Below are 22086 nucleotides of genomic sequence, written 5' to 3' on the forward strand. Positions count from 1 at the left end.
GGTATTATGACATTAAAATGCGAGGAAATGAAAAAACACTGATACTGTATATACAAATACAATTACACCAAAACATACAGTATATGTATTCATATTAACATATATATTTACAAAACATCCACACCGAATAGTCTTACATGATGACTTCTTAGACAATGTACAAATGTATGGATAAAAAGTACTACGCAACATTCAGTGAAGCTGAAACATGTATTTATGGTGGCATTGCAGTGTAGGTACTAGGTACTGAACATACTGTACAATATAAGTGGTATGTGAACGTTGTTCATTGAAATGAAACTTAACATACATTAGCTAGATTGGCAAACCAAAACTACAGTAAGGGATTGTGCTAAAACCTGCCTTCCCTGAAGAATTTGAATAAAATGGCTGATACAATATCAAACTATTCACTTAGTCATACTCATACTGGTCATTTATGACTGTGTATGCATTTATTCATTGATTTGTACATTTAGCTATGAATCATCTAGACTCTCACACTTTTACATTACCCACTGAATATCATTAGCAAATAATCTATTAATATCCTTATGTTTCAGTACCTATGTTTACTGTACTGAGTACCATGTGTAGACCAGTACTCAATAATAAGTCACATCCTGACTATTGTAAACATCTCCTCTCAGGCTCAGGCTGATCCCACTCACTGATCACTACACACATTGAATGATAGCATTCTTCTATTCTTCTTCTTCTTCTTCTTCTTCTTCTTCTTCTTCTTCTTCTTCTTCTTCTTCTTCTTCTTCTTCTTCTGTTCTGATCGATCCATTAACTGTTCCCATGTAGACATACATCATTGCTCCCATACAGTGATTCAATACAATGTCACTGACTGTACAAGGGTTGCAAAAATCCGGCAACTTTCCCAAAATTCCAAGGTTTTCCAGAAATCCTGGTTGGAGGATTTCGGATTTCCTGCTTATTACTTCCTGATTCTGGCAATCTTTCAACCGGGTTTTCTGGATTTTCGCAACCCTACCCTGTACATTGATTCAATACACTGTTCCTGCCTGTACACTGTTCAAATTCAGTGATCCTATACACCATTATTGTACCCTGATCCATACACTGATCTCATACCATCTTCCACTGGCCATACCAAGTCTCCCTTGGAAAAGGGGTCTTGTTAAATAAAGGTTCAACAAACAAGAAATGTGTCATACAACGGGCCTCAGTGGGCGGCCATATTGGCAGGCAGCAGCTCCCTGGAGCTCTGATCCTGCTGGGGTCTCTCAGGGGCCAATCTCAGACTAACACTACCCTCTGTGGTGCTAGTGGGTTTGACCCGGAACTTCCTGTGGACCGGCCGCATGGCCACGATGAGCTGCCTCTTGAAGGTCTCACTCAACACAATGTAGAGGAACGGATTGATGCAGCTGTTAATGTAGCCCATGCTAATGGCTATGTTGTAGGCATAGGAGAAGGCTTGGCTGGGGTTCTGGACTCCAACGTGAACCAGCTGGAGGATGTAGTAAGGGGCCCAGCAGATGAAGAAAGCCAGGCAGATGGCCACCGCCATACGGGTTACTTTCTTGGTGCGCACCCTCAGGCTCCTGGGGGGCAAGGGGGCCACACTGGTGGCCATGTGCTGGAGGATCTTGAAAAAGACCACGCACATGATGAGGAGAGGCAGGGCAAAAGCCAGGACAAACTGGTAGAGAGTGAACCAGTAGATGTCAGTGGCCGGATTGGGAAGAAGCAGGGCACAGCCCACAAGGTCGCCAGGCAGAGGCATGAGGCCTGCGTACATCCACACCGGGATGATGGTCAGCAACGACAGCGTCCATACTAGACCGATAACCCCGGTTGCCACGCACGGCGTCCGAATGTAGTTGAAGCGGATGGGGTGGACCGTGGCCAGGTAGCGGTCTAGAGTCATGACCGTGAGGATGTAGGTGCTCACTATCTGGCTGTTGGAGTCCAGCGCGGTGATGACTGTGCACATAGTGGCGCCGAAGCACCACGAACCGTTGCCCATCAACTGGTGGATGAGGAAGGGCATCCCGAGGAGGAAGAGGAGGTCGACGATGGAGAGATTGAAGATGAAGATGTCGGGGACGGTCTGCTTGGCGCGGCACTTGGTCTTCTTCAGGATGGTGTAGATGACCATGCAGTTACCCATAATGCCCAGGAAACAGATGATGCCGAATATGATGGGCAAGATGGCGTTGTTGTAGTAGGCATCATGATCCCCACCTATAGGGACACAAGAGCAGCAGAGGAGAATGTTATTAAAGTACCGGTATGATATATCATATATCCATAAACCAAACCTGTCAAGCATCAATTTACGTAGCCTGGCTGCCGCGACCCAGGTGGTACACTCTTAGAAGGAAAGGTACCTGGAAGAACCTTTTGGGTTGCCACACCGGCGGAACCTTTCCAGTTGAAAAGGTTCCTCAGGAACCCCTCTGAAAAGGGTCTTCGAGGAACCCCTGTGTTCCTAAAATGTGATAGGTCCCGTGTGGCTGCTGATTGACTGAAGGCTTGGGGTGGTTAGAGTTGTCAACAAGGCAGCATGACAAAAATATGATGCCAAGTTTCAATCTACCGGTAGTTTCTTTGAGAAGATATACACCACATGGGCAAAAGTATGCTTGTCGAACATCTCATTCCAAAATCAAGGGCATTAATATGGATGTGGGAAGGCTTTCCACTAGATGTTGGAACATTGATGCAGGGACTTGCTTCCATTCAGCCACAAGAGCATTAGTGAGGTCGGGCACAAATGTTGGGCGATTAGGCCTGGCTCGCAGTCGGCGTTCCAATTCATCCCAAAGGTGTTAGATGGGGTTGAGGTAAGGGCTCTGTGCAGGCCAGTCAAGTTCTTTCACAACGATCTCGACAAACCATTTCTGTATGGACCTCGCTTTGTGCACGGGGGCATTGTCATGCTGAAACAGGAAAGGGCTTCCCCAAACTGTTGCCACACATTTGGAAGCACATAGTCATCTAGAATGGAATTGTATGCTGGAGCGTTAACATTTCCCTTCACTGGAACTAAGGAGCCTAGCCCGAACCATGAAAAACAGCCCCAGACCATTATTCCACCAAACCTTACAGTTGGCACTATGCATTTGGGCAGGTAGCATTCTTCTGGCATCCGCCAAACCCAGATTCCTCCGTCGGACTGCCAGATGGTGAAGCGTGATTCATCACTCCAGAGAACACGTTTCCATTGCTCCAGAGTCCAATGGCAGCAAGCTTTACACCACTCCAGCCAACGCTTGGCATTGCGCATGGTGATCTTAGGCTTGTGTGCGGCTCCTCTGCCATGGAAACCCATTCATGAAGATCCCGATGAACAGTTCTTGTGCTGACATTGTTTCCAAAGGCAGTTTGGAACTCAGTAGTGAGTGTTGCAACCGAGGACAGACGATTTTTACACGCTACGTGCTTCAGTACTCAGCGGTCCCGTTCTGTGAGCTTGTGTGGCCTATCACTTCGCGGCTGAGCCGTTGTTGCTCTTAGATGTTTCCACTTCACAATAACAGCACTTACAGTTGACCGGGGCAGCTCTAGCAGGGCAGAAATTTGACGAACTGACTTGTTGGAACAGTGGCATCCTATGACGGTGCTGCGTTGAAAGTCACTGAGCTCTTAAGTATGGGCCATTCTACTGTCAATGTGTGTCTATGGAGATTGCATGGCTGTGTGCTCGATTTAATACATCTGTCAGCAACGGGTGTGGCTGAAATAGACTAATCCACTAATTTGAAGGGGTGTCCACATACTTATTACAAATGCTGTGCACAAATTTGTTTACATCCCTGTTAGTGAGCATTTCTCCTTCGCAAAGATAATCCATCCACCTGACAGGTGTGGCATATCAAGAAGCTGATTAAACAGCATGATCATTACACAGATGCTGAGGAGTATTTCTGTCTGTAATAAAGCCCTTTTGTGGGGAAAAACTCATTCTGATTAGCTGGGCCTTTTCCCCACAAAAGGGCTTTATTACAGACAGAAATACTTCTGATTGGCTGGGCCTGGCTCCCCAGTGGGTGGGCCTATGCCCTCCCAGGCCCACCCATGGCTGCACCCCTTCCCAGTCATGTGAAATCCATAGATTAGGGCCTAATTAATTTATTTCAGTTTACAGATTTCCTTATATGAACTGTAACTCAGTAAAATCTTTGAAATTGTTGCGTGTTGCATTTATATTTTTGTTCAGTATACCTATTCAAATATAATATTAATAAAATTTACATTGCTAATTACATACAGTAATAAAGTGGTAACTATTCCAACTTCGGGATTTGCATAGGCTCTTGAGCAACTCATACACCTCTGTCAGCCTCATTAAAACTACAAAATGATCAGTGTTCAACCTTAACGGGTGATGAGAATACAACAGAACAGATGAACAGGAATTACATTTACTATAATGGGGTGGCCCAAAAAAAATCGAACTTAAAGCCACACCCCTACTAAGCCACGCCTCCACTCCAGGGTTCCTCCAGGAACCCGATGCTACGTTGAACCATTAAAGGTTCCTCCAAAAACTCAACTAACCAAAGGTGCAAATATGAACCATTGACTAGCAATGGTTCCTTAAGGAACTCCAGAGGTTCCTTGAGGATCTCCAGGGTTCCTCAAGTCACTACTAATTCTAAGAGTGTACAGAGCCGGGAAGAACTGTGACTCACTGGTCTGGACAGGAGGACGCATTGATTGGTTCTCTCAAATGTAATTTTTTCCTTGGGGGGTTGAGACCTAGTCTCATACGGTGCCTTCAGAAAGTATTCACCACCCTTGACTTTTTCCAAACGTTGTTGTGTTACAGCCTGAATTTAAAATGGAATACATTGAGATTTGTTGTCACTGGCCAACACACAATACCCCATGATGTCAAAGTGGAATTATGTTTTTAGAAATGTTTACTAATTAATTAAAAATGAAAACCTGAAATGTCTTGAGTCAATAAGTATTCAACCCCTTTGTTATGGCTAGCCTAAATAAGTTCAGGAGTAAAAATATGCTTAACAAGTCACATAATAAATTGCATAGACTCACCCTGTGGGCAATAATAGTGTTTAACACGATTTTTGAATGACTACCTCATCTCCGTACCCCACACATACAATTATCTATCTGTAAGGTCCCTCAGTCAAGCAGTGAATATTAATAACAGATTCAACCACAAAGACCAGGGAGGTTTCCCAATGCCTCGCAAAGAAGGGCGCTTATTGGCAGATGGGGGAAAAAAGACATTGAATATCCCTTTGAGTATGGTGAAGTTATTAATTACACTTTGGATGGTCTATCAATACACCCAGTCACTACAAAGATACAGGCGTCCTTCCTAACTCAGTTGCCAGAGAGGAAGGAAACCGCTCAGGGATTTCACAGAGGTTAATGGCTGTGATAGGAGAAAACTGAGGATGGATCAACAACATTGTAGTTACTCCACAATACTAACTTAATTGACAGACTGAAAAGAAAGAAGCCTGTCCAAAACATGCATCCTGTTTGCAACAAGGCACTAAAGTAATACTGCAAATAATGTGGCTTGTCTTGAATACAAAGTGTTATGTTTGGGGCAAATCCAATACAACATATTACTGAGTACCACTCTCCATATTCTCAAGCATTGTGGTGGCTGCATCATCGTATGGGTATGCTTGTAATCGTTAAGGACTGGGGAGTTTTTCAGGATAAAAAATTAATGGAATGGAGCAAAGAACAGGCAAAATCCTAGAGGAAAACCTGGTTCAGTTTGCTTTCCACCAGACACTGGGAGATGAATTCACCTTTTAGCAGGACAATAACCTAAAACACAAGTGTATATTGATGAGAGAATAAGGCAATTTTAGAATAAGGCTGTAACATAACAAAATGTGGAAAAGGTCAAGGGGTCTGAATACTTTCTGAAGGCACTGTATATACCAGATTCATGTAAACTCGGGGATCAGGTGGCTCATTGAGATCTCTAACTGTTTTGAAAACAGCCCCCTTCATTATCAATGCATCCTGCCGACAACATTAAAACAGCCTTTCCAGACTCTGAAGTCAGGACATCGAGTTTGGTATCATCCAGACTATAATTTATGAGCAGCAGAGGAACATTGTAATAAAGTATGATATACAGTATAGTAGACTAAGGCTATCCATACTCCAAACCTGTGAAGATATTTCAGTGCCCTTGATATGTGCTATATACAGTATATTTGACAAAAAACCAATAACATAGCTGCTACTGTATGTGTATGGTGACTAAAAGTTCACAGGAGATGGATATTTTGAGATGAAGGTACAGTATAAGCCATTCCCACGAAAAACATGTCACTCAAAAAGGAAAAGGTTGGCAATAGCTGTGCCTTCAGGAAGCTACTAGATAGATGTTCATTTCCCTCTGAATAACAAGTGTTAGACGGAGCAGTGAAGGAAACCAATCATTTAACGTCTTCAAGGAAAAACGAATGAAAACAAAAAGACGACTGTAGCCTACACTATAGCCTATGTGTGCCGCAAAAAGATAATGTGAAATCATTGTGACATTGTAGGCTATTAATCATTTTAAAAACGCGCAAAGATTTCCTCCAGTGACCATTGCACGATTATACGTTCTGGTTGTTTAATTGCTATACTGAATAGCCTACTGTAAAAGTATTTTAAACCATGATAAATGCTTACCTGTTGAAGCATCAGATGAGTTCACTGCAACCAGGGAGGTGTGATCATACAAGACCGACACGTTATAGAAATCCATTGATAACTTCCGAGGTAATCTCAATCAAATCTGGGTGAAGGAAAAATATCTACAAGTGTTTATGCTCAGGGAAAATTCTCAAGCTGTTAATAATGCAACTGTCTTCCTGTTTTTAAATAATATTGTAGTGGCTAGAACTCACTGATAAAAAATTATAATATTTACAGTTCCATCTTGCACATTAAAATTATAGTAGTATTATAGTAGTATTAAATACCTTCAAGCATACCACTCCATTGTATTCATGCAATCCATCAAAATATAATAAACGTTCCCGCTCTTGTAGTGTACTTTACTGATTAGTAGCATCCTTTGCACGCGCTAGATGGAGTGTAGTCTGGCGCGCAATGAGTCTTCAAGCTTTTTACTAGGAGACTGATAATTCCTGCAGCTGCACCACACTACTGTATAGTCTATTTGCGACTGCGCTCTTCGTCTTTCATTGGCTGAGGATGAAGTTTCGAGGATAACTCTTCTGTTTAGAAGTCTAGCGGACTGGCATAATTGAGATACGGCTGTATCTGTTGTCTTGACTCACATGTCGATGTGTTTATTTAATGCATTTTGACAGCCACATCAAAGAACAAGGAGGGCTAAGGTACCTTTTTATGCTATTGAAAGCCTTAAAAACTATTTCAAATGTAATAAAGATCGTGTTCCATTTTAACATGGCACCACAATAAAGGCATTTTAATAGCATGTAGAGTGATTGGTGTTGATGATCACAAGTTTACTGGAGAACGGAGACCAAGTAGAGACTTTTGGACAAGGTGGATAATTGTATAATATAAGGCAGTTTATTCAGAGGTAAAGATATCTGGAATAGCGTGCACGGACTCGTTCGTCAAACTCGTAGGGAGTTTTTCAGAAGAGAGCCCCGAAACATTGTGTGCTGACATTTTATACAATAAAATGAAGTAGGTTGAATATAGTAGTTCTGATCTTCTGATTGGTCCTGATGAGTTGGGCGAGGTCCCCTCCAGGTTAGTGTCACTGTTGCATTGGCTCTGAGTCGGGTTCTCTGTCTTCAGATGTTCAGCCTAAGAGAAGGGGATTTTTGTGTGTGTGTGTGTGTGTGTTTAACAGTGATGATGTGTGTGTGTGTGTGTGTGTGTGTGTGTGTTATCAGTGATGATGTGTGTGTGTGTGTGTGTGTGTGTGTGTGTGTGTTTATCAGTGATGATGTGTGTGTGTGTGTGTGTGTGTGTGTGTGTGTGTGTGTGTGTGTGTGTGGGTGTCCTCAGAGCAAGAACTCGTGAGTTGGAAGAACTGAGAGACCTATGGCGTGGGTGTTGTCCTTAGCCACCTGCTGACAAGGCTGACAAGATAGGACTCTTTTGTCCATTGTATTGAATACAAAGGCCCAACACAAAATGGGTCATGCACAAGATTTTAGTCAGACCAAGCTATAACATTATATATTTACTACGACAAATCCCTCTCTTCACGTCTCCCCAGAGACGTGACCAAGTAACAGTAAAGAAGGAAAACTTAAGACGTGACACAAGCTAACAGTGTAATTGGCAAAATAGGGAAAACTTTATCAGAAGATAAAGTTTTGATTCCCCCTCTTCACGTCTCACAAGAGACGTGACAAAAAGCTTAAATGCTGCAATTTGGCAAAATAGGGAAAACTTTATCAGAAGATAAAGTTTTAATTCCCCCTCTTCACGTCTCACAAGAGACGTGACAAAAAGCTTAAATGCTGCAATTGGCAAAATAGGGAAAACTTTATCAGAAGATAAAGTTTTACATTCCCCCTCTTCACGTCTCACAAGAGACGTGACAAAAAGCTTAAATGCTGCAATTGGCAAAATAGGGAAAACTTTATCAGAAGATAAAGTTTTACATTCCCCCTCTTCACGTCTCACAAGAGACGTGACAAAAAGCTTAAATGCTATTCATCATCCAGATATCCTTGGTCAGCATCGTCAATAGCAAGCAAAGGAAACATCTGACCGTTATCTGCAGGATGTGGATCAATAGCGGTGGTTATAATCCTGGTTGTCAGCGTCCGTATGCATGGAATGCAACAGCATCCACAAAGCACTAGAATTGCAGCAAAAACAGAGATGGATACAAGTATAGAAGAAACAAGCGTTTTATATTTACCAAACGCATCCATCCAAGAGTCCCACATTGAAGTATCCACCCCTGAGTGGCTCTTCATTTTGCCATTAAGAGTTCGTAACCCTTCCAGGGCGACAGTCAAGCTGCCATCTGTGGCTGTATTGTTGGGAATAAAGGTACAACATTGTTCACCAAACATAGCACATACTCCTCCTTTTTCAGCCAGGAGCATGTCGACAGCAATACGATTTTGGAAAGCCATGAGAGAGGTCGCAGCCAACTGGCCATGCACCGCCTCAAAACCTTGTTGTGTCCAATTGCCTAATTTTTGAACATTAAAATGGACATAATTGATTCTGTCAACATTTTTATTAATCGTGCACCACCAGCAAAATGAAGATTCAAAACCTGCGGCTACTTGGTCAATCAATTTATACTCATCTGGTACCCCCCTAGGGACCCCAATTGCATCAATGTAGGTTGGGTCCCCACGAGTAGGGCCCACAGCGCGCCTGGTCCTGGTAGGAATTAAGTTAGACACACGGGTCACCAGGTCCTGAACACCTGTTGGATACACAGAAATTGGTAGCAAAAGAGAGACTAGTGCACAGGTGCCTGTGGCATTTCCAGGCAGTCCATCAAACAGACGAACGCCTCCACACCACCACCAGACATCAGCCCTGGAAACAGGTTTAAACTCAGCATTAGGCGTATAGATAAACCGACACCATCCAACAGGTACCATACCCAACAATGGTAGACCTTTCGTGAGATTAACACAGGTAAAGTTAGCTCTAGCCACCTGATAGGAAAAAATTGGTTTCTTAGTTACTTTAGTAACCAAGGGATGAACTACGTCCCATAGTGTACAATTGGCGGAAGGGTTGTCATGTTTCATGACAGACAGGAAGCATTCTGGCGTAATGGCGGCAGGGATAATGCGAAGCAATGGCCGTGCCCCCATACAAACCACACAACTCTGATGAGTCACCCTTGCCGCTTCCTCAGTCAACAAGAGCCAGTTGTTAGAAAGGCCGGAGACACCTGTAGCGGTCAGGATTGCATCATCCAAAGTAGGTGGAGTGGTAACCATGGTAATTGGTCCCCATCTACCTCTACCTGTGGGTTTCACAATGTTTTTTCTATCGTCCTTAATTGTAGAAGTGGAAGGGTCGGGTGTTGATACAAAACAAACAATCAAGTTCCATTTAAAATAGTAAATATAAAATGGAGCCCTATATGGACTATATGGACCGGTGTCCATATATGGAGCCAATATGAAATATTGGCAGCCCTCCCTCTGGCCTGGTGGGATAATTAACTTCAGGCCATTTTGTTCTTTGGCCAATGTAAGTCCCTTTCGCCATAATAAGACGTTCCGTCCTGTTGAATAACTTGACCAATCAGGACCTGTCTCGGCGACTAGGTTTTTCCAGGACCATTTATCCAAACCCCCCAATGTCATGTACCAATGATATTGGACTTGCCATAACTTCCTGTTTTCATTCTGCCCAGTACTTTCCAACATTCCCCAAGGGACGGTGACAGTGGTGGTAGTATTTATAGGGATACATAGGGTGGTACTTCTAATTTGGTTGGTAGTACAGTTTTGGTCGCTATTAAAAACATGTCGTTTTCGTAAGGTATGGGTGTTTGTTCTGACGGTGGCGTGAGATGTGATATTATTAGGACTAGTGATATTAGTATGTGGATGTGCTAGTTGCTGTATTAGCCATGTGAAAGTTCCCATGGAAACTCCAGTGACTATAATGAAAATAACAAACAAGGGACCAGAGATACCCAGTCTCTCCCAGGGAGGTCTATGTCTCCTCCCAGGGTGAAGCCCTCCAGTCTCTGTTAATGAGAGTCTCCTCCACATTCTCACAGACTAGGAGCCTCTGTATTTGGTGCCGAATTTAGGGCGCTCAAGTCAGCCCTGACCTCAGTCAAAGTTCTGGAAGGAGTTGGTGCTGGTGTGCAATGTGTAAGGTGGTGCCAAGGTGCGCCCAATTTACCTTTGACCTGGACTGAGTGTGAAGTAACCTCCTTCACTTCGTACGGTCCAGTCCACCTGGGTTCTTGCCACTTTCTCTTGTGGACCTTAACCCTCACCCAGTCACCAACCTTTACCTTCAGCGGCGCCGGATCTCCCGTCAGCTCCCCCTCTTGGACCTTGTGAATCTGTTTGGAGAGAGCTGCAGAGAGTTCCGTTAGTTTTCTCACATAATCAGACATTACAATTTGTTGTACATCAAGGGCGGGCATATGACCTCCCTCCCTTGGTGGACCAGGCATGACTCTACCAGTCATAATCTCATGTGGAGAGAGATGGGTGCCTGCTCCTGGAGAGGCTCTCATGGCCATCAACGCCAGGGGCAGAGCTTCAACCCACGTCAACTTTGAACCTGCACATACCTTGGCTATCTTAGCCTTCAAAGTTTGATTGGCACGTTCCACGAGGCCCTGAGATTGCGGCCGGTACACAGACCCAAACTTGTGCACAATGCCGAACCTCTCCTCCACCTGTCTCAGGTGTTGGTTACTGAAATGGGACCCGTTGTCGGATCGGATTTGTCTTGGAACCCCATACCTTGGTATGAGTTCAGTCTGCAGCCACTTAATGACCGACCTGGCATCCTCACGTGCTGTTGGTATTGCCTCAACCCATTTGGAGAATCGATCTACCATTACCAATAAGTACCTTTTCCCATTAGTTACATTATCAGCCCCCATGTCAGTGTAATCTATGCTAATGTCCTGAAAACATGCATTAGGTACTGGGTATGAACCCATGGGTGTTTGGAAAGGTTTCTTTGGGTTGTGGCTGCCACAAATGCTGCACTCATCACAAAACAAGTCTGTCATGTCCTTAATGTGTGGGTGCCACCAAATATGGGAAACCTTCTGTAAAGTTTTGGGTTTCCCTTCATGGGTGGGCCCATGAGCCTCACGTATCAGCTCGGGACAGAGATTAGCTGGGGCCACCAACCTGCCGTCATGGCATCTCCAAAGTTCATCAGGTCCTTTGGTGGCTCCATTCTGTCCCCATACCGAGTGCTCATACGGGCCCGCTGTGAATTGTAGTTCCTTTATGTGTTGGTCTGTGAGTTCTGTTCTAGCTGGTTGAGTCTGCAGCACCATCTGTCTTGGAGTGTAGCCCCCAGCTTTCTTGGCTGCTTTGTCAGCTGCGTCATTTCCCTCGCTGACTTTGTTCTTGAGTTGCTGATGTCCTTTGCACTTCATGATGGCCACCTGCTCAGGTAGTGAGACTGCTTTTATCAGTCTCTCCATTTGTGCCTTGTGTTTGATCGGAAGGTTTCCTGTTGTGGTGAAGTTACGTCTGACCCATTGTGGTCCATCTGTATGGACTGCTCCATGAGCATATGCTGAGTCAGTGTAGATGTTCACAGTCTTTCCTTCAGCCTTTTCCAGGGCTTGAGTCAAACCAATGATCTCGGCTAGTTGGGCTGAGGCAGGTTGTGGGATGATGTCTGATTCCAGGGTCACGTGTGACCCGTCTGGAAGCTGCTGTACCACTGCATATGCTGCTATGTTCCCTTCTTCTCCTCTATAGCAGCATCCATCGGTGTACAACCATAGATCAGGATTGGTAAGGGGTTCGTTTCCCAAGTCTGGTCGCAGTTTCAGTTCCTGTGCCGCCCTCTCTTCGCAGGAGTGTGCCAACCCTTCTTCTGCATTGAGTGCGTCTGCCATGTTTTTGTCGGTGTTGACAAAAGTAATGTGTGATTGGGTGCATTTATTCTGGATTTTGTTCTTTCTTTCAGCGCTGAACGTGAATTCCTTGCTCATCAGATATGCTGCAACCCCATGGTGCGTATGGATTTCCAATTTGTGGCACATTACCAGGTGGACGGTTTTTTCAATAGCTTTTGCCACTGCAGCCACGTACCTGGAACATGTTGTCTGACCTGCTTCAATATGGTCCAACTTAGAGGAATGATACATCAGTACTCTTCTCTCCCCCTCTTGTTTCTGAAAAAGGATGGAAGAAGTGAACACCTCCTTTTCAGAAACATCAAGATGAAATTTGTTTTTGTAGTCGGGTGCTGTCAGAGCTGCTGCCACCGAGAGATCGGTTTTTAGGAGAGCAAATGCTGTTGATGCTTCAGGTGTCCAGGTAAGTGAGGAGTGTAAGTTTCTTGGTCCTGCTTCTCTCACTATTTCTCTCAGTGGTTCAGTCCTGGATGTGTAGTCAGGGATGTGGGTACGGCTGTACCCTGTCAACCCCAGGAAGGACAACATGCCTGACACTGTGATGGGACGTGGATGATGGAGTATGGAATCTCGGTGGGATTTCGAGAGACCAGCACCTTCTCCTGAGATTTCTCTGCCAAGGAAAAGGACAGTTCTGCGACAGGACTGGACTTTGCTCATTTTGACCTTGTAGCCTTTGACAGTCAAGAAGTCAAGTAGGGTTTTTGTCATTTGTAGACAGAGATCAGATGTGGGAGCCCCCAGCAAAAGGTCGTCTACATATTGGATGAGTATCACTCCTTCAGGGATTTTCAATTCGGCCAGGTGTGTCTTCAAGATATGATTGAAGATTCCGGGAGAACACCTGTAACCCTGTGGAAGAACCGAATACGTATACTGTTGATGTTCATATGTGAAGGCAAAGAGAGGCTGTGAAGCCTCATCCAGTGGAATGCTGAAGAAGGCATTAGCCAGATCCACAACGGTGAAGTATTGGTGTTTTGGTGAGAGATTACTCAGTGTAATGTGAGGGTCAGGGACAGGTAGGTCAATGGGTGCAGTGACGTCGTTCACTGCTCGGAAGTCTTGTACCATCCGGTATGTTTCGCCTCCTGCTTTCAAGACTGGTAAGATTGGTGTGTTCCATGGAGACACAGTGCGATATATGACACGAGCTCCCAACAACCCATCTATGGTTGGTTTGATCCCCATGGTCTGTTCAGGTTTCAGACGGTACTGTGTTCGGTAGATAGGAATTTGATCAGGGTTGAGTAAGGTGATGGTGACTGGTGCCACCTGTAGTTGTCCAACATCAAATGGGGTGTGTGTCCATATGCCTTCATCAATGGTGGAAAGCAGTGCTTGTGATGAGGGGTGGTCTGTGTAAGGTTTACCATGGTGTCTTGGGAGAGTCAAACGTTCAGGAAGGCAATGTTCCTCTGTGTCAACTGTCATAAACCTCCACATGTTCTCAGTGGTGGCTTTGGTTATTCCTGGAGTTTGGGTGGGTTCCCACTGGAGTTTGGATGCTCTTCTGATCATAGGCCCAAGACTCCTTGCTTCAAAACCGTGTCCAACTGCCAGTGTAACATGGGGAGCAGATTCTTCGCCCAGTAGGTACCAGGATTTCAAATGGGAAGGTAGGATAACCGGAGCAGCCACTCCTTCTTGTCCACACACTATGGTACAACATCTGATTGTTGGTGTCAGGTGCATCATGTTTTCATCCCAGTCATCGGTATATGGGTTGACATCATTGTCAGTCACATTAAGTGTACAGTGGATTTCAGCTTGAGGAGTCTTGTATGGGTGAAATGTGTAAATGAGTTGTCTCAGCTGGTTGAACTTGAATTGAACCTCAGGGGTTCCTTGGCCGGATTCGATGCACTTCAACCAGTATATTTCTTGGGTCAGGGAGAGCACTGGGGTTGGGATGATGGGTAGCATCAGCACCCTAACTGGATGAACTGGTGTGGAGGTAATGGGATCAATGGAGACCTCCACACCCTTTTCGGTAAGGTAGATTGAACATTTCAATTTGCACAATAGGTCCCTTCCTAATAGGTTGATTGGACAGTTGGGACAATATAGGAATTGATGCTTCAAATTGGAAGGGCCCCATTGGAAGAGCAATGGTATGGTCTTGTTTTGTGCTTCGGGTGTTCCTGATACCCCCACCACCTGTATTGATTCCGAAGAGAGTGGTTGACGAGATCTTAAGGCAGAGTACGTACATCCTGTATCTACCAAAAATTGGTGGGTAATTCCCTCCACTTCACTTTCTGTTCCTTCCTTCACTGCCTCCTCTAGCTCTTTCTCCATAGAGGTGAGTTGCCCTTTCGACGGGGCACCCCCGCTAAAGTAACCTGCCTGTGTCCATTTGAGTTTCACTCCCTCCCACACTTTCTTCACTGTCTTATACTGTTCTTTCCCTCCCGCTCTATCCTGTATTTTTTGATCTAGATATTCATTAAATTTGAGTTTTGGGACGGTAGTAGTTGCCATGGTTATACAGTTTTTAGACTATCTTGGTGCACTTAGCCCGTCACTGGCCGAAACCAGCAATGTATTCTTGGCGCTGACTGAGACTTATCTCTGATGTCCCACCTTCGTACACAAAAAAATTTCAATACTTTATTATTAGGAATTATTTTGCAAAAGATATTATTGTTTTTCAATTATTCGAATTATTATATATTTTCCCAAAAGGTATCAGAATCGCCCTTTTGGAACAATATATTAACAAACTCAAGCGCTCCTAAAATAATTATCAATTTAATTTTAGGAATTATTTGCAAAAGTTATTATTGTTTTTCAGGTATTCGAGTTATTATACATTTTCCCAAAAGGTATCAGAATCGCCCTTTTGGAAGAATATATTAGCAAACTCGAGCGCTCCTAAAATAATTATCAATTTAATTTTAGGAATTTAGGAAATACCAACACCACAAGAGGGAAAAAGTACAAGTCAGCTTTTAGCGCAGCGGCTGCATAACAGGCAAAATAGGACTCAGTGGTCCTCTTAAAAGTTATCAACTAGTTAGTCTCATGAAACGGCCAATCTTACACAACATTCAGGTTAACATTTCAACATTTACATTTTGCATTTACATATCAACATCAACACACGAATTCAGTTTGAGTTCTTCACAGTACATCTAGTTGAGTGCCAAGTCAACCATTGCCCGACTATCTGAACTTGTATTTTTATTTTATTTTAATGATTCTCCACAACCAAGACTCCCAGTCGTTTAAACCATTCAACTGGCGTCTAGTCGGGAGAACCTTTTCTGGACTTGGATTCTCACGGAATTAACTCAACCCGACTATCTGAATCTTTTTATCAAGTCACCAGATCCTTCTCTTGTGGATCAAATAAAAGGGTCCATCTCTTGTAAACCAAAACCTCTGTAAATAGGCTCCTCACTAGAGAGTCACATTTCAACAGTAAAAACCTAAGATTTCAGATATCAACAGTAAAAATAAAAGGGTCCTTCTCTTGTGAACCACAACCTCTGTAACTAGACTCCTCACCTAGAGAGTCACAATTCAACAGTAAAAATAAAAGGGTCCTTCTCTTGTGAACCACAACCTCTGTAACTAGACTCCTCACCTAGAGAGTCACATTTCAACAGTAAAAACCTAAAGAATTCAGATATCTTTACATATATGCCTTTTGAGTCATAATAGATATGTTATAAATTTAACAGTAATCCATACTCACGCTCAGTACTACTGATCTTAATTTTGGTTTATCCTATAATACAATATGCAGATTTTGTTTTAACAGGTTCTGCTTACCTTTGTATTGACGTCCGTTTAGATCAGTTTCCTGAGGCGAGCTGGATTCCCGGCTGCTCCTGCGAACAGGTCACCCGTCCTTTCTGATCCGTCTCTTACTTGTCTCCTTTCTCTATCAACTTTTATGGACCGAATTCAGAGTTAGAAAACCATCCTCTGCTACCAATTTTGTTGATGATCACAAGTTTACTGGAGAACGGAGACCAAGTAGAGACTTTTGGACAAGGTGGATAATTGTATAATATAAGGCAGTTTATTCAGAGGTAAAGATATCTGGAATAGCGTGCACGGACTCGTTCGTCAAACTCGTAGGGAGTTTTTCAGAAGAGAGCCCCGAAACATTGTGTGCTGACATTTTATACAATAAAATGAAGTAGGTTGAATCTAGTAGTTCTGATCTTCTGATTGGTCCTGATGAGTTGGGCGAGGTCCCCTCCAGGTTAGTGTCACTGTTGCATTGGCTCTGAGTCGGGTTCTCTGTCTTCAGATGTTCAGCCTAAGAGAAGGGGATTTTTGTGTGTGTGTGTGTGTGTGTGTGTGTTTAACAGTGATGATGTGTGTGTGTGTGTGTGTGTGTGTGTGTGTGTGTGTTATCAGTGATGATGTGTGTGTGTGTGTGTGTGTGTGTGTGTGTGTGTGTGTGTGTGTGTGTGTGTGTTTATCAGTGATGATGTGTGTGTGTGTGTGTGTGTGTGTGTGTGTGTGTGTGTGGGTGTCCTCAGAGCAAGAACTCGTGAGTTGGAAGAACTGAGAGACCTATGGCGTGGGTGTTGTCCTTAGCCACCTGCTGACAAGGCTGACAAGATAGGACTCTTTTGTCCATTGTATTGAATACAAAGGCCCAACACAAAATGGGTCATGCACAAGATTTTAGTCAGACCAAGCTATAACATTATATATTTACTACGACATTGGTCCTCCTTGTTCTTTGATGACCAATAGCCTAACCCGAAAGAGTACCTTCACCATCATACTGTACATTTTTGAAGCTCTAGCATATCCAATCCCGGACCCTATTGCTTCCCGTCCTTCTTTTTTTGTGACAAAATGAAAGCTAACATTTTCCACCCAATTTAGAACAAATTGGGAACTTACAGGTAGCCTAACTGCCTAAATAAAGGAAACACCAACATAAAGCATCTTACTAGGACGTTGGGTTACCAAGAGCCAGAACAGCTTCAATGCACCTTGGTTGGCATCATTGCGTCTCGTAGAAGTGACGCCATCTAACGCCAGACAATGCCTACAAGTGTCTGGAACTCTATTGGAGGGATGCAACCATAGAGATCCTAAGTATTCTAATTGCTAATTCTATGGATGCAACACCATTCTTCCACGAATTCCATTTGGTGTTTTGTTGATGGTGGTGGACAGAGTGCTAATTATACCGTGAGATTCGGGGGTCTCTTTTTGTCACGGGACCTCCTGTGCACAAACATTTCTATGGCCCTAATAGTAAAGACATGTCAATTAACTTTAAGAAGAAAAAAATGTATACCTTTTAATTTGGCATGAAAACAACCAATCATGATGTTTTCATCTTATTGTCAAACAAATCACCTCAAAAAGTCAGCAGACAAAAAAAGAATCACTAAAAATAGAAATCACCCCAAAATAAATATTAGACACTGTTAAAACATTTGTGTGGAGAAGATATAGTGGGGAGAACAAGTATTTGATACACTGCCGATTTTGCAGGTTTTCCTACTTACAAAGCATGTAGAGGTCTGTACTTTTTTATCATAGGTACACTTCAACTGAGAGAGACGGAATCTAAAACAAAAATCCAGAAAATCACATTGTATGATTTTTAAGTAATTAATTTGCATTTTATTGCATGACATAAGTATTTGATACATCAGAAAAGCAGAACTTAATATTTGGTACAGAAACCTTTGTTTGCAATTACAGGTCTTGACCAGGTTTGCTCACACTGCAGCAGGGATTTTGGCCCACTCCTCCATACAGATCCTTCAGGTTTCGGGGCTGTCGCTGGGCAATACGGACTTTCAGCTCCCTCCAAAGATTTTCCATTGGGTTCAGGTCTGGAGACTGGCTAGGCCACTCCAGGACCTTGAAATGCTTCTTACGGAGCCACTCCTTAGTTGCCCTGGCTGTGTGTTTCGGGTCATTGTCATGCTGGAAGACCCAGCCACGACCCATCTTCAATGCTCTTACTGAGGGAAGGAGGTTGTTGGCCAAGATCTCGCGATACATGGCCCCATCCATCCTCCCTTCAATACGGTGCAGTCGTCCTGTCCCCTTTGCAGAAAAGCATCCCCAAATAATGATGTTTCCACCTCCATGCTTCACGGTTGGGATGGTGTTCTTGAGGTTGTACTCATCCTTCTTCTTCCTCCAAACACGGTGAGTGGAGTTTAGACCAAAAAGCTATATTTTTGTCTCATCAGACCACATGACGTTCTCCCATTCCTCCTCTGGATCATCCAGATGGTCATTGGCAAACTTCAGACGGGCCTGGACATGCGCTGGCTTGAGCAGGGGGACCTTGCGTGCGCTGCAGGATTTTAATCCATGACGGCATAGTGTGTTACTAATGGTTTTCTTTGAGACTTTGGTCCCAGCTCTCTTCAGGTCATTGACTAGGTCCTGCCGTGTAGTTCTGGGCTGATCCCTCACCTTCCTCATGATCATTGATGCCCCACGAGGTGAGATCTTGCATGGAGCCCCAGACCGAGGGTGATTGACCGTCATCTTGAACTTCTTCCATTTTCTAATAATTGCACCAACAGTTGTAGCCTTCTCACCAAGCTGCTTGCCTATTGTCCTGTAGCCCATCCCAGCCTTGTGCAGGTCTACAATTTTATCCCTGATATCCTTACACAGCTCTCTGGTCTTGGCCATTGTGGAGAGGTTGGAGTCTGTTTGATTGAGTGGGTGGACAGGTGTCTTTTATACAGATAACGAGTTCAAACAGGTGTAGTTAATACAGGTATTGAGTGGAGAACAGGAGGGCTTCTTAAAGAAAAACTAACAGGTCTGTGAGAGCCGGAATTCTTACTGGTTGGTAGGTGATCAAATACTTATGTCATGCAATAAAATGCAAATTAATTACTTAAAAATCATACAATGTGATTTTCTGGATTTTTGTTTTAGATTCCGTCTCTCACAGTTGAAGTGTACCTATGATAAAAAATTACAGACCTCTACATGCTTTGTAAGTAGGAAAACCTGCTAAATCGGCAGTGTATCAAATACTTGTTCTCCCAACTGTATAATTGTATTTGACATTCTGGGACAAAGTAGTTCCCTTATTTACTCAAATGACAACACACACGTCACTCAATTCAGTGTATCCAAGTTCCATGGATCAAACAGTTATTTCAGTTATATTAAAACCAGGAAGATCTGGCTAGTCCCCTGCAGATTACAGATCCATAAATGTAATAAATTGCACACTAAAATAATAACAAAACTCATAACAGAATGGCAAAAGTCTTACCAGACTTTATACATATTAATCAAGCAGGGTTTATTAAAAATAGACATTTACAAACAAAAAAATAACATGATGTTTCAGTATAATACAATATGCTAAAAAACAAGATGTAGATTTATCAACAATGGCTGTTGATGCCGGACCATCTTGAATAGCCTTTTCTATTAAAAACTTTGGAAGCCTTCAACTTTCCATCTGAAATAATACATTTCATAAAAATATTATATAAATATCCTAAAGCAAAAGTATACACAAATAAAACACTATCTGATGAAATTGCTTTAGAAAGAGGCACGAGACAGGGATGTTCTCTCTCCGCCCTCCTGTTTGCACTGGCAATTGAACTGCTTGCAGAAATAATTAGACAGGACCCAAACATAACAGGTATCTGTTTTGGTAAACATGAGTAGAAACTAAACTTATTTTCTGACGATACCTTGATATACCTGACTAATATTGAAAACTAAATGCAATCTTGTTACAAATATTTTCAGAATACTCTAAAATCTCAGGATATAAAATGAATGTGGGAAAACTGAAAAAATGGCAATAGGAAAAAGAAAAGGAATAACTCATGATCTCCATTTACATTTTAGTCATTTAGCAGACGCTCTTATCCAGAGCGACTTACAGTTAGTGCATACATTATTTTATCGAACCCACAACCCTGGCGTTGCAAACGCCATGCTCTACCAACTGAGCTACATCCCCTGCCGGCCAAATCCCTCCCCTACCCTGGACGACGCTGGGCCAATTGTGCGCGCCGCCCCATGGGTCCCCCGGTCGGCTACGACAGAGCCTGGATTCGAACCAGGATCTCTAGTGGCACAGCTAGCACTGCGATGCAGTGCCTTAGACCACTGCGCCACTCGGGAGACATCTACAGCAATCCTACAGCAATCCTTTAAGTCAGGGGTGTCAAACGTCCGGCCCGCGGGCCGGATCAGGCCCGCAAACGGGTTTAATCCGGCCCGCGAGATGATAAAAAAATAAAAAAATAAAAAAATATTTTTTTGTAAAGTATAAAAATGCGCTGCAATTTTTCAATAAAATAAACTGCTGTTCCAATTGCGTCCACTGGATGGCGCAATAGCAATTGTGTTAAGCAAGCAAACTGTTTATACCGGGGCAGAGCAAGTAGGTCAGGCACGTGCAGCCAATGAGCTACTTTGTTTTGCCCGCGATATTTATTACGGCTTCTACTAATTCCCTACGCCTCCAGTTCTCACCACTTGTGATCCTAGCCTGGAGTCGACTAAAATGTAAGTGTCCCTTATGATCCTAGCCTTATCTAGCCTTCTGATACGTGTCAATAGCGCAACACTTTTAAGCCAATAATTCCCTGTACCCCCAGTTCCCACCCCTGGTGGTCCTAGCCTGGGGATTTCAGTATCATTCCCGATCCTAGCCGTACCTAGCCCTCTGGTACGTGCCGGTGAACAATACTCTATAATACCATGGTTTTAACACTCACATTCACCAAAGGTTTGCATGTCACAATATTGTGCTTATCTACTCATAATAGTTTCATAATTTAGTTCACTTACATCAGACAGGTGTTTCACAAAATTAATTTGGATAAAGCCAATGTGCAGAACTTTAGTTATATAACAATAGGTGTCTGCTTACCTGTTTTTAGTAGTCCGGACTCGTTGTGAAACACACCGTCCAATGACAGAGATGTCCAATGGGCCGGACAATACCCAGCAAAGTCCCTTCTACCAGATCACAGTCGGTGGTCACCAATTGTTAAGTTGCGTCAATTCAAATCTGGTATTAGGAACAAAAGAGGTCAATACACGTCTTCTAAAATAGACTAGTATTTTAATTAATGCAAACCACTTCAATGGTAAATATGATGTTCGTATATACGGGTCCACTGAAATACCACGCAGGGCACTCAGAGAACTAAGACATTGTTATGAGTTCTTCTTAAAATACTCTGACAGAGATAGTTCCCGCTCCCTGCTGGCCAATCAGAGTAGAGACTGAGCATGGTTTAGACTTACTCAGCCAATCGTTGGCGCACAGGCTGGTCCCAGACCCTTGGCGCTCCACTGTTGCCAGGCATAAGTTTGTTATCATCACAACCTGTAGAGTCATCACCCATAGACACTGTTCCCCTGTACCTACGTCCTTGGAAGGTTCACAGATCACAAAGAGGCAGTGTTCGTGTCTGTGAGAAATACAAGTCTTATCTCATCCTACCCCCTAACGTTCCTCACATGAATCACAGCTTGTTATGTGAAACAATTTATATCAGTACAGTACAAACCTTTTATGTTTAATCATTAATGCATTCTTT

General features: G+C 43.4%; 1 protein-coding gene across 1 annotated transcript; it reads right to left on the reverse strand.

Moving 5' to 3' along the window:
* Positions 1-1195: 1195 nt before the first annotated feature.
* LOC311113347 (somatostatin receptor type 4-like) lies at positions 1196-12520 on the reverse strand (the record flags this gene model as incomplete). The annotated part of the gene is made up of 2 exons (XM_084156562.1): positions 1196-2220; positions 11758-12520. 2 exons carry the CDS (start codon positions 12518-12520, stop codon positions 1196-1198), a joined length of 1788 nt encoding a protein of 595 aa, XP_084012688.1.
* Between the last annotated feature and the right edge of the window lie 9566 nt (positions 12521-22086).

Source organism: Coregonus lavaretus, assembly GCF_964263955.1.
Source record: "Coregonus lavaretus genome assembly, chromosome: 40".
Lineage (NCBI taxonomy): Eukaryota > Metazoa > Chordata > Actinopteri > Salmoniformes > Salmonidae > Coregonus > Coregonus lavaretus.